The sequence below is a fragment of the Sarcophilus harrisii genome, chromosome 3, assembly GCF_902635505.1.
Source record: "Sarcophilus harrisii chromosome 3, mSarHar1.11, whole genome shotgun sequence".
In the NCBI taxonomy this organism is placed as follows: domain Eukaryota; kingdom Metazoa; phylum Chordata; class Mammalia; order Dasyuromorphia; family Dasyuridae; genus Sarcophilus; species Sarcophilus harrisii.
The window spans coordinates 259,995,008-260,008,459 of NC_045428.1; the positions used below are offsets into that span (position 1 = coordinate 259,995,008).

Below are 13,452 nucleotides of genomic sequence, written 5' to 3' on the forward strand. Positions count from 1 at the left end.
TCTTTGTCATGCCTTTTTAAGGTCTATGAAGTATTTCTTCATTTTTTTTTTTTTTTCCCCTTATGTTTTGAATGTGAATATAATTGCAGAAAAATAGTGGACTGGTTATTGTGCTTAGGCCTTATTGTACAAACACATAGTCCTGCAGTTACTCTGAATGGCTGAAACCTGAGTGGATTTTAATGTGTTTTACTTTTCAACATGATCTTTCTCAGTAGAATGAATACAAATGTAGATTTCTTAATGAAATTCAAATACCTATATCACTCTGCCCCTATGTGAAAGGAAAATAAAAATGAAACCAATAACTTCATACTGTGTATAAGGAATGCCTATTGACATAGATTTATTATGATTCTCCAGCTCCAGAGAAGAGGAAAGGAAGTCTTTTAATTCAACATATATTGATTAAAAACTTGTCATTTCCTAGGCACAAGAGATTATTGTTTGTTCTTTCTCAAAGTGGACCATGACATTAGGGGTTAGGGGCATGACATGAAAGTGAATTGGATTTAAATGAGGGAGGGTTGGACAAGGTCACCTGTCTCACTTTCCCCTCCAGAGCCATCTGGGCGCAGTGACAAAGTATAGATCAAGATGACTGGAGATAGTGGGAGACCTTGATCTTTTTTTTTTTTTAATTAAAGCTTTTTATTTTCAAAACACATGCATGGATAATTTTTTTAACATTGACCCTCATAAAATCTTGTGTTCCAATTTCCTCCAATCCCCACTCTTTCCTCCAGACAGCAAGTAGTCCAATATATGTCAAACATGGTAAAAATATATGTCAAAGCCAATATATGTATACATATTTATACAATTATCTTGCTGCAAAGAAAAATCAGATCAAAAAGGAGAAAATGAAAAAAAAATAAAATGCAAGGAAACAACAAAAAAAGAATAAAAATGCTATGTTGCGATCTACCCTCAGTTCCCACAGTCCTCTCTTTGGATGTAGATGGCTGTAGATTCTACAAAGGAGAAACAATAAATACAACAGATTAGTCAATACAAAAATAGAATGTTTCCTTTCTTCACCTTCACTTCTTTGCAACCTCACTTCCTTTCAAGGCATTCACATCAAATGCCATTTCCTATATGATTTATTTCCTGATTTCTTCAATTGAGTTCTTCCTCCCAAAAAGCATTTTGTCTCTCTTTTACTAGTGGTTTAATTTTTGTTTCTTTATAATAATATAGAGTATAATAATATACTACAGTGACTGCTCCTCATGCCTGAATTGCTTTTCTTCTCATGCCTTCCTCTTGAAAGTCCTGATTTCTTTGAATATTCATTTCAATGCCAACTTCTGCTTCAAGCCCTCCTAACTGCCTAAATTCAAGCCATTTGATCCTTCTTCTCTAAAGTTACTTCTTTATATTCAGTATTTATTTTATATGTATTCAGTTACTTAAATATTAATGCCTTCACTAGTATAGGAGTTCCTTGAGAGCTAGAATATTTATATGCCTTTGCTTTTATGTAGTAGATGCTTTAGAGGTACTATATGGACTCCAATTCATACCAACAAGTTAGGTCTATAGATCTATTATATTCTTAGGGTGTCAGAGTTAGTGCTAAATGGAAAGTGAGGTTTTAGAGGAAATCTTTCTAATGGCATAGTTCACAAGCCACTGCCAGCATGTTTTCCCACCATAATTATATAAATCAGCAGACTTGAGTAGTTTTGAGAAATGGGTGTTTTACCATGATAATATAGTTAAGGTAGTTAGGACAAAAGTTTCTCTCCTAAAAGGATATAATGTCTTCTCCCACAAGAACATATAAACTCTCAGGGAAATGGGACCAAAGCTGTAATTTATCTTCTGTAAATCCTTTCACTTAGAAGCTTCAAGATGTTCCCTTGACTATGTGTAAATTTTTCTACTGGAATTTTTGTAGAATGTTGAATCTGGTTTTGATATTTTGTCCTATGCCATAGGGACCTTGACTCCTATGGAAATACTGGTGTCCTCCATTTTTGGGATGATTGTAGGACACCAAGAAAAAAATCCGAATCCTCTGAAACCATTGAAAGTTCAAGAAGCATCTCTGTCAACATGGTAGCCAAAGAGAGAGAAGCCAAGGAAAGAGCTTTTCTCCTCCTACACAATTAATTCCTACAGAGAGATTTAAATGAAATTCACTCTTTTCTTGGACTGCAGGTTGCTGAAAGCATGGATGATTTTATGCCAAAGAATGGGACTAAGTCCATCAGCCAACCCAGATAGATTTCTTGTTATGTGGTATTCAAGCCATATTGAGACATAGTGAACAACTGAGATGTTTTTTCACCAAATAAATGTTTCAGGGCATAATAATTTATCACTTATTGTACATGAAATGTGGTGATTTATCCAAAAGACCTCCAGCATTATATTGATTGATTGAATCAGCCCCAGACATTGTGTCTAGGAACATGTCCTTGAAAGGATTATTAGATACATTCTCAGCAAAAACTTTACCAGAGATCACTAATTGTTCATGTTAATCTTGAAGTCTTCATTTATTGTAGTAAGCAGTTTTCATTCAATTCTTTCTATAGTAACTAAGATGATTTTTTTTAACGTTTTTACTGCAGAAGGGATCCTGTTCATTGTAGACTGTTTTTACTATTTAGTCATAATAAGCCATTCATTTAAATTATTATAAAATTGGTAACAAAAAATATAAAAAATAAAAATATGTAAAAACAGAAATAACTTGGTCCCCAATAAAAGGATCCCTGAAAAATAGAACTATTTATATGCCATTTTTTCCCTTTAGGTAACAGAAAAGAAGCAACAGTTAGAGAAATGTTTGAAATTGTCAAGGAAGTTGCGGAAGGAAATGAATGCCTTAACAGAGTGGCTGGCAGCAACAGATACAGAATTGACAAAGAGATCAGCAGTTGAAGGAATGCCTGCTAATTTGGATGCTGAGATTGCATGGGGAAAGGTAAAAAGTATATATATATATATATATATATATATATATATATATATATATATATATATATATATAATATTATGTGCTGTTTAACATACATGCAAATATAATTTTGTGTAGAAAAATGTAAATATATTATTTATCCTTTCATCTTTTTTTCCCAAAGCTCTAAAACTTAAATTGAATACTACAGTAGCACTGTGAGTCACTATCACACAGCTAGATAGGCAATATTTGGCCATTACAGTTCTTGATTACTGGAAGAGGTTTCTACCACCATTGGCTTAAACCATTATTACTAGTGTCCTTACCATTGTTAGGCAATGGTGACTAGCATCGTAATTTTGTCCAATCACCTAATTTATCTGAATAGCTTTTAAAAAGTGATCTTTATGTTGATGAGAGAGTAAGGACAAAGTACGAATATTTTCCCCCATACCCAGGAACATATTTTCCCCTCTACGAACTCAGAATCTGAGAAAAATGATTCAGTTTAGCTCAGTTTCTACATAGTGATTGTCCTACCAAGCTCAAGGCTGAAGAAGTGTCAGATGAATCCTTGTGGAAGGTACCATTGAGCTCAGGTCCTAAAGGTCGCCCAGACTCTGTAATGCCAAGAAGCCAAAGCGTCCTCTTGACCTTTCAAAATTCACGGGATCATATATTCCAGTCAACTTTATCTAAAACAGAGACTAAGGCCAAACATCTTTCATAGAAACAGATTGACTTAACAAAGAAAACCCCAAGCTCTTTTCCTTCATAGCATTTTTTTTCTTACTGAATGATATAAGCAAATGAATCTCTGAGATTCCTAAGAACACAGAAAATCTTCAAAAGGGCCTAGGTTGAAGTTGACAGCTTTTTTGAATTCCACTTCAACTAATCAAAGATCCTTCTCATCATGATATTTTTAATCAACAAGAATCAGCTATAGAAGGTATACACATGCTCTATGATCTTTCCAAACCACATTTCATGATATGATTGTGCTGCTAACAGATTACATAGATTCTCCATGTGGAATGATCCTATTAAAATGACTTTGCACTTGAGCCTGGCTCCTAAACATTTCTTTAATTATCATTTATAGAGCAAGTTATTTTTTTCAAAGAACTTAATTCACAATAATCTTCTTAAATAGAGAGTCCATGTATCATCACCCTAATTTTAAAGATAACGTCAGTTAGACTTAGAAGCAATTAGAGGGACCTCCGAGATCAAATAGCCTTGACTCTACTTAACACATGCATACCCTCTACAAGATTCCTCATGAGTGGTCGTCAATATTTTTCTTGAAATATTGATCAGAAACTTGCTAGTTGGTTGATTTAATTGTTGGCAACATTTTCTTTATATTAAAGCAAAAAATCCATCTTCTGGCAAATCACATCTATTAGTCTTAGTTCTGCCCTCAGGAGCAAAGTAGAATAGATCTAATCTCATATAGAAAGATAGATAGATAACAATATAGATATGTGTATATAGATATAGACATAGAGATGATATAGATATAGACCTGATATAAATGTGTGTAACACATGTACAAATATGTATGTGTATATATACATATATATATATATAAATATACATAATAGAATGCTGTAGAACTCTTATTAGAAATCTTACTCCATGTTTATATTAGTAGTCAAATCCCTTCTTTTATTCCAAAACATTATGTCTTTATTATTGAGTGGCTCACAATTTTCATTGCTTTCATTGTTTCAAAAGGGACCAAAGAATAAAGTAAATAATAACTTTAAAAGAGTGATGGGTAATTGTATTATATTGGATATTACCACGAATCATTAGAGCATAACATGACAGCATTCTAATCAGAGAGGGAAAGAGGGCTTATATACACCTCTTCCTGGATTCTGTTCTCTATTATCACTAGAGAGGTACTTCTTTTGAACCTTCAGGGGATATATGGATAAAAAGGTCACCTTTTGACTTCCAGCCACCTAGGCTCATTTCCAAAAATGGATTAGGCTATTATAATTAGAATGTTTTGTCCCTATCAATTTGGAACTATGCCCAAAAGACTATAAAACTGTACACACCCTTTGACCTATCAGAGCCATTATTGGATCTGTATCCCAAAGAAATCACAAATGAGAGGAAAGGACTTACATGGTCAAAAATGTTTGCAGCAGCTTTTTTTGTGGTAGAAAAGAAATGGAAAACAAGTAGATGCCCATCAATTGGAGAATGGCTGAATAAATTGTGGTATATTAAAATAATTGAATATTATTGATGATAATGAACAAGCCAAGCTTAGAAAGACCTGGAAATATTTACATGAAGTGATGCTGATTCAAACAAACAGAACCAGAAATAACAGTGAGAATAAACAAGGATCAACTATGAAAGACTTGGTTCTTCTCAGTGGTTCACTGATCCAAGGCAATCCAAATAAACTTTGATTGGAAAATGCCATCTGCATCCAGAAAAAGAACTATGGAGATTGAATGTAAATCAACACGCGCTATGTTCACTGCTTTTTTTTTGTTTTATTTTTCTCTCCTGTGGTTTTTCCCTTTTGTCCTAATTTTTTTCTTCCAATTTTATTCATAAAGAAATGTGGATTTTATATAAATAAATAAATAAAAAGAATTTTTTTTACAGAGTGAAGCAAAAGTTTTATTGATAGGAAACTAGTAACATGGCCTATAAATACAAATTATAACAAATCATGTTCAAAGTAAAATTCAATTTGTATTTAGTAATTTCTTCTTTTTGAAGGTTTAGGAAGAGACATGTACAGAAAGTGGAAAGAATACATTAACAGAATTTTATGCCCAATTTCCATTCACCTTCTACTTTTTGTTACTCCAGGTAATCTTTCCAATTATCTCAATTTAATGAGGTATATGTGTAAATTTAATGGAACTGCATACCATGAAGATGAGTACAGCAGTGAAGTAAGGCACTAGTGTAACTGAAGGGAGAAAATGGCTATCATTCACCAAATCTAATAGAAGCTGGCTTTGTTTTTTTTCTAGATATCATGTAGGCTATTTCATATTCCCCCCAAATCAACAGGTTAACTCCCATTTCTCTAGCATTTTAAGGTTTATAAATCACTTTTTTTTCTTCTCTGAAAGCTCCTGGAGGTAAATAATCCAAATATTCTTATTTCCATTAAAAAAAAATAGAGATTAAAGTAAGAAGGAAGAAGGACTTATCCAACATTATTAGTAATCAGAATTTGATTTTAGGTCTTTTTATTCAAAACCCACTCTAATTCTTTCTACTCTGTAACCCTTCTTCTTTAATGCCTCCCAGGAGAGTGTATGATGTTAACTCAAATATAAAAATACAGAAAATTTTCAACTGTGATCTTGTGAAAGGATGCTAGATTAGCTTTTTTGCCCCTTTTGGTACAGAAATGTGATTTCATTGATGTATGAAAATTCCTAAAAGGAAATCCTCTCTTCCAGTGTAGTGTTACAATTTTCCAGCATTGCTTAATTTTTCTTGGGGCAATAAGAGATTCATTAATTTTCCTTGGGCCATATAATCATTGAGTGTGAGAAGGAGGAGTTAAACTAAGGATATCATAACTCTGAAGCTAGCTCTTTTTCCACTAAATCATACTGTCTCTAAAATAGACTTTGTTTTATAAAATTCTGTGTGTGGGGGGAGATTAAACAATTTATACATTCATTCAAATAAAGATATTTTCAATGCTAGAAAACATAGATTGTTTAATATAGATAGTACTACACTTGTTGAGGACTATATATGCCTTGATGTTGCCTTTATGACATCATCATCTGCCACAGCATCTTGCACATAGTTGTTACTTTTAAAATGATTTTATTTTTTTAAAAGAACATTTACTTTAGAAGTATTAAAGTATATAGAAAGAAAAGTTTTATAAAAGTAGATTTTTCACTCTTCATATTTTCTAGTCTTAAACGTTAGAGTTTGTGACCTGTACTCTTTATTCATTTAGTTATCTATTTTTAACAATTAAAAACTGTTAATTATTTACTCTTAGAAATCCCCCTAATCACAACTAATATGTAGAGTTCCATTGAAATTATAGCATTTTCCACTTTATAAATTCAAAAGATAATTTATGTCAATCCAACAGTGATAAATTCTGGGGATAAAAATTGAAAAATAACCCCAAAACATTCCACATCTATAATCTTTATTAAAGTTTACACATGCTTCTGTGCTTTATTGATAGCATTCACAGTATTTGCAGGATTATTTAGAAGAGTCAACAATACTTCAAAGTTCAATTATGGAATAATTACATAGTTCACTTAATTGCAAAGAAAAATGTCATATTTTAAAAAATAAATTGTTCATCTATATTGCTTTCAAATATTGGAGTAAACTTGTCAAATACCTAGAGAATTTTCACCTTTAAAAGTTTTTTTGTACTGTATATGGTTGTCTTCTAATTTATTTATGCTAAAATGTATAGTCACCCATTTTAGACTTTTTTTTTAAGCTGAGATAATTGGGGTTAAGTGACTTGCCTACGGTCCCACAAGTAGGAAGTGTTACGTGTCTGAGACCAGATTTAAACTCAGGACCTCCTGACTTCAGGGCTGGTTCACTATACCATCTAGCTACCCCCTGTTTTAGACTTGTTAAAGGTTTTGGCAAGTTTACTCCAATATTTGAAATCAGAATGAATGAACAATGAAGCTATAATGATGATGACATGAAGTTAAAATAATATGTAATATGTATTTACTATTTATGGTATTTATAACATGTATGAATAAGATAAACTTCAAAACATTCAATCATAAAATGCTTTATTTTTTATAATTTAATAAGTTAGATTTCATAGTAATCATAATGTACTTTGTGAAATTACTTTTCACTGATTGAAAATTTCAGATAAAGAATAATAAGCTTCTCTGATAATTTTAAAGACATCTAAAACAAAATGTATATTGTAATCTTAGTTTTGTGATTTATACAAAATAGTCGTCTTAAACTTTTAGATTTCACACATGTGTTTCTTCATATTTTTTGATAAATCAATTTTTATAAAATTTAGGATGCAATATTTCTTAAAAGACATGATAAAACTTAAAGTTTTACCTCTATTATTCAATGAGAAAATAGTGATATGTCAGAAAAATACCTACTATGAAAGATCATGCAGGCTTAAGTATAAATCATGGATAATTTTTAAAATAATAAAATTTCATATATAAATACATATATATTATAAATACATATATATAAATATATGCTCAAAACAGGCCTCCGTAAAAATATTATTAAAGTCACGTTATAGATGTTGAAATTGAGCCTTATAATGAATTCTCTTTCTCATACAGTTAAGTGTCAGTAACAAAATATAAATTATAACTTTGAATTCTTTATGACAAAAATAAAACCAAAAATGTGTATTGTTTTATAAGAAAATGCACAAAGTGCTATCATCACAAATTAACTAAATCATAGAAATATAAATATTATTATAGCCTTTTAACAAGTGAGGAAAATAAGATTTTAAAAAACCTAAATGTTTTTTTTCACATTTCCCAATCTAATAACTATTAAAGCTAGAACACATAGATTTATTATTTCCAAATCCAGCATGTTTAATCTGTATTAGATCTTTCTCCAAGTTCAAGATAAAGAAGAGAAATTTAAAGACTCGTGTACTACTCCTTTACTATCACTTAAATTCTGAAAATGTTACTCTTTTTAAGGCAAAAATAGAAATTTTATAATAATATCAATATTTTTTAATTGCAGGAAGGAAGAAAGCAAACTTCTTTACTCGTTTATTAGATCTGGCAATATTAAGTGTCAAAAATTGAGTTCTTCTAGGTATTTTGTCAATTACTACATATATGTACATACATGTACATATTATATGTATATATGTAAATACATATAATGTTAGTGAAGTATTAAGCATTAAATCCCAAAGATTTTTGGAATGCAAACATGTCACACTAGAAGGTCAAATTCTCTTGGGATGCTTATATATCATACACATACTTGTATATGCACACACACACTCACCTATATACCTGATTCTTGCATGTATTAAAACATACATGTGAAATGTAAACAGAGTTTTGCATATATGCTTATCAATTCAGATGCAACATCTTTACCTTTAAAAAAATATAAGAAAAAAAAAGTATCTTTAAAAATTCAAATGCAACTAAAATCTATGTCATTCTTTGTGAAACTTATTCAACTCTCTATTTATTAATTCAAAAGTATATCATTTTATAACAAGAATAATTTAATTTTCTTTATATATTTATCCTAAAAAGTTATATGTTCACATGTTTTTAAAGTAAGTATACTAATTTATCTGTGAAGTGAAATAAAACCAACAGATCATTAACTTGATACAATGAATGCATCAAGCAGCTGTTACTTAAAAAATGGAACATCTGTTAAATGCCATTGGAGCCACCATTCACTGTCATTGGAATTATGACAATAATAACTATTTCTTACTGTTTGCTTTCATCAAAATTTTACTTTAATGTATAATATATTAGGTATCAAAAATTAATATGCATTGTTTTAAAGCACAACTTAATTTTTTATGATTCTTACAGCTTTTGTTTTATTGCTCTTTTAAATCATGTTTGCCACTTAAAACACACTCTATAATCACCAGTTGTAATGTAAGACAAAAATAGCAATTTAAAAAATAATCTCAATTTTTTTAACTTTCAGGAGGAAAGACAGAAATCTTCTCAATTGACTCATTAGGTCTGGCAATTTTAAATTTCAAAAATTTTAGTTCCTCTAGATACTTTTCAAATTACTGCCTATGAATGGACAACAAACTCCCATTATTGTGTTCTCTTTTTTTCAAGAAAGATTCCAATAAATTGTTCAAATAAAACTTTTAATAAAATCAGTTTAAGTGATTTATCAATGTTAACATAGGTCCTAAAATTGAATTCTCTCTTATTCTATCATCTTGTCAATGAGATAAATTTATCTTTAAATTCAATCTTGGTTTGAAAATTCTTCTGATATTACATAGGTACATTTTTTTTTTAATGCTAAGGCAATTGGGGTTAATTGACTTGCTTAGGGTGAGGCCAGATTTGAATTCAGGTCCTTCTGATTGCAGCAGCGCTGATACTCTATCCACTGCACTACCGAAATGCCCCTTGGTAGAATCATTTTTTTTAATACATAAAAGGAATGCAATCACTTTCCACTGAGCATGTCTACTCTGAGGTAAATGTGAAGGTTCTCTTCTATTTTTATAAGAGCTCAGTTTTTTCTAAAGCATTGTGTTATTTTGAAATTTTAAATTTGGATGTTGACAGATGAACAGATTTCAGAAAACAACTAAAGATCTCAAAAATCTATCATATAAACATAAAGTAAAGGATTTGCAGGTAATTAGTCTTGAAGACAAAAAGGTTCAAGAGGAAGAAGATAAATGTCTGCTTCTATTTGAGGGAAGGCTTTAGGAAAAAAATATTAGATTCATTTAAAAAAATTTTTGCTCTGCAAGGTAAAAGCAGAAACAGTGCATAGAAATTGAAAAAAATTATAGTTAAGCTTGATGCCAGATAAAACTTAACAATCGGAACTGCCCATATATGGGAGGTAGCAGATTGGTCATAGGGAGGCTTCAAACAATAGCATAGGATCATCACTTTTAGGGGATGAACTAACGGGAACAATTTATAATCATAATTGACTGAAAAGTACAAAGTATAGAAAATCTTCCCATGTTTGTTTTTTGTATATTATAAAAAAAATTGACTTCTTTTTTCATTATTTTAAATTTATTTATTTATTTAATATTTTCCCCAGTTACATTCAAACTATTTTTTTTTTACTTTTTTTTTTTTTATTTTTTTTGTGTTCTGGATTTTATCCCTTATCCCCATCAACAAGATGTGGGATCCACATCTGAAATTATAAACTTCATGTGAAGTTATAAAAACCATTTTCATAAAAGTCAAGTTCTGAAAGAAAACACAGATCTCCCACCCTAATAAAAATAAAAACTCTCAAGAAAATTGAGAGAGAGAGAGAGAGAGAGAGAGAGAGAGAGAGAGAGAGAGAGAACACAAACATGCTTCGATCTGATTTCAGAATCAATCAGTTTTTTCTCTGGGTATGGATAGTATTTTTCATCATAAGTCCTTCAGAGTAATGGTGGATGATTGTACTACTGAAAATAACAAAGTCATTTATAGCTGGTCATCTCAGAACATTGCTATTACTTTGTATACAAGTATATTTTATTTTGTTCATGGAAGACTTTCCAGGTTTATTATTTTTTCCTGAGAGCATCCCCCTCATCATTTCCCAAAACAATAATATTCCATCAGAGAAAGTTGCTTCGAAAAATTTCTTACAATTACTATTGCTAATTGTATTTTCCCTCCCCATTTATTCTCTCTCTCCTTTCACCTTGTCTCTCTTCAAAAACATTTTGCTACTGACCCCTCCTTCCCCCAATATGACTTATCTTTTATCCCCTTCTTTCAACATCCCATTCCCCTCCTATTTTCCTGTAGGATAAGATAGATTTCTATACCTTTATTGAGTAGTATGTATGTTATTTCCTATTTGAGCCAATTCTCCTGCCCCTCTACCCCTCCACTGTAAAAGCTTTTATTTGCCTCTTTTTTTGGCAGTTAATTTGCACCATTCCACTTCTCCCTCTCCCTTTCTTCCAGTATATTGCTCTCTCATTCCTTAATTTCATCATTTTTAAAGAGATATTATCCCTTCATCTTCAATTCACAGCCATACCCTCTGTCTATATATACTCCTTCTAACTTCCATAAAAATAAGAATCTTCTAATGAGTTACCATGCATCACCCTCCCAAGTAGGAATGTAAATAGATAAAGCTTATTAAGTATCTTATGGTATCACTTTCCCGATTACCTCCTTAAGGTATTTGACTTCTTACAGAAAATTGAATATTCTTTTCCAACATGGAGTTTCTGAGGCATATGTTAAGATCCTTGATAACTACAAACATAAATTAGAGCTCAACAATCTATATCATCTAGTGATTCACTAAAAAAGGGAATTCATATTTATCAAAGCACTATGTATGTCATGTTAATGGTAATGTTACTTATTTTTGCTAAGTCCTATATATTTACAGTTGTATTGCTGTGAGCATCATTAATCATTTATATTTACATGGACAAAAAAATGAAAATAATGATGAGGTTAAGTGCATTGCTACAAATAAAATAAGAGATCAATTAATCCTTCCTAAGTGCTTGACTCATTGAGTTTTTATGTAGTTGTTTCTTTCTAGACCAGGAAACAGAAAGAATAAAGCAGAAACAATTCAATATTGACCAGTGATGTATTAGTTTTTGCTTATTTAAGATCAAAATTTGTAAATATAATGTTTTGAATATATAATTTTTATGGGTTATATGTAACTTTTGTTTGCTAGCAGTACTTATATTCAGTCAATATTTTTGCTAAAAAATCATTAACAATTATTCTCAATGGATCTGTAATCAGGATTGTCATGAATCTATTAGTATCTATGCATAGATTACAGACAAGTCCAGGATTTCAGTTTCAGCATTGTGTGTGAATATATATATATATATATATATATATATATATGGAACAGTAGCATTACATTAGCAGGAAAAAATATGGAGATGTATAAATTGGCATCATATCAGTTTCATGAGACAGCTACTCCTCTAAAAAGAACAGTAATGGTCTTGATGTTCGCCTAAGCCTTTAGTCAGAGATGCTTTGGTGCTATCAAGAAAACCTTTCAGGAGATGCCATAGATTTAAAACTGCCATTAGAATATATATTGAGGGACTATGACTCAGAAAGACTGGAGAATGACAGTCATTCCAGCCTGTCATGGAGAGAGAATAGCAGTATTAGGTGTTTTGTGTTGAAATCACTATTTGCACAGTCTCAGATCCTGTCATAATTAATATCAGTTGTAATCATTTACCACTCCATGATCAAGAAAGTCCATTATAATTTGGGTTTGTCATAAGATTAAAGTTAAAATTTTAAAGTACTGTCAACTAGAATGTAGGAAAACTGGGACACTGATACATTGTTGGTGGAACTGTAAACAGATCCAGCCATTCTGGAGAGCAGTTTAGAACTATGCTCAAAAAGTTATCAAACTGTGCATACCCTTTGACCTAGGAGTGTTTCTACTGTGCTTATATCCCAAAGAGATCTTAAAGAAAGGAAAGGGACCCACATATGTAAAAATGTTTGTGACAGCCCTTCTCGTAGTGGCAAGAAACTGGAAACTGAGTAAATGCTCATCTGTTGGAGAATGACTGAATAAGTTGTGGTTTTTGAATATTATGGAATATTATTGTTTTATAAGAAATGATCATGAAGATGATTTTAGAGAGACCTGGAAAGACTTACATTAACTGATGCTGAGTGAAATGAACAGAACCAGGAGATCATTGTACACAGCAACATCAATATTTTATGATGATCAATTCTGATGAATGTGACTCTTTCCAACAATGAGATGATTGATGCCAGTTCCAATGATCTTGTGATAAA

General features: G+C 31.0%; 1 protein-coding gene across 10 annotated transcripts in view; it reads left to right on the top strand.

Moving 5' to 3' along the window:
* The window catches only part of DMD (dystrophin), a 2,285,006-nt gene that overhangs the window by 943,331 nt on the left and 1,328,223 nt on the right, over positions 1–13,452 (top strand). For all 10 annotated transcript variants that reach the window (XM_031963631.1, XM_031963630.1, XM_031963635.1 and 7 more), the window contains one exon: positions 2,771–2,941. In XM_031963631.1, the coding sequence (XP_031819491.1) occupies positions 2,771–2,941 (171 nt within the window). The remainder of the gene's footprint in view (positions 1–2,770; positions 2,942–13,452) is intronic.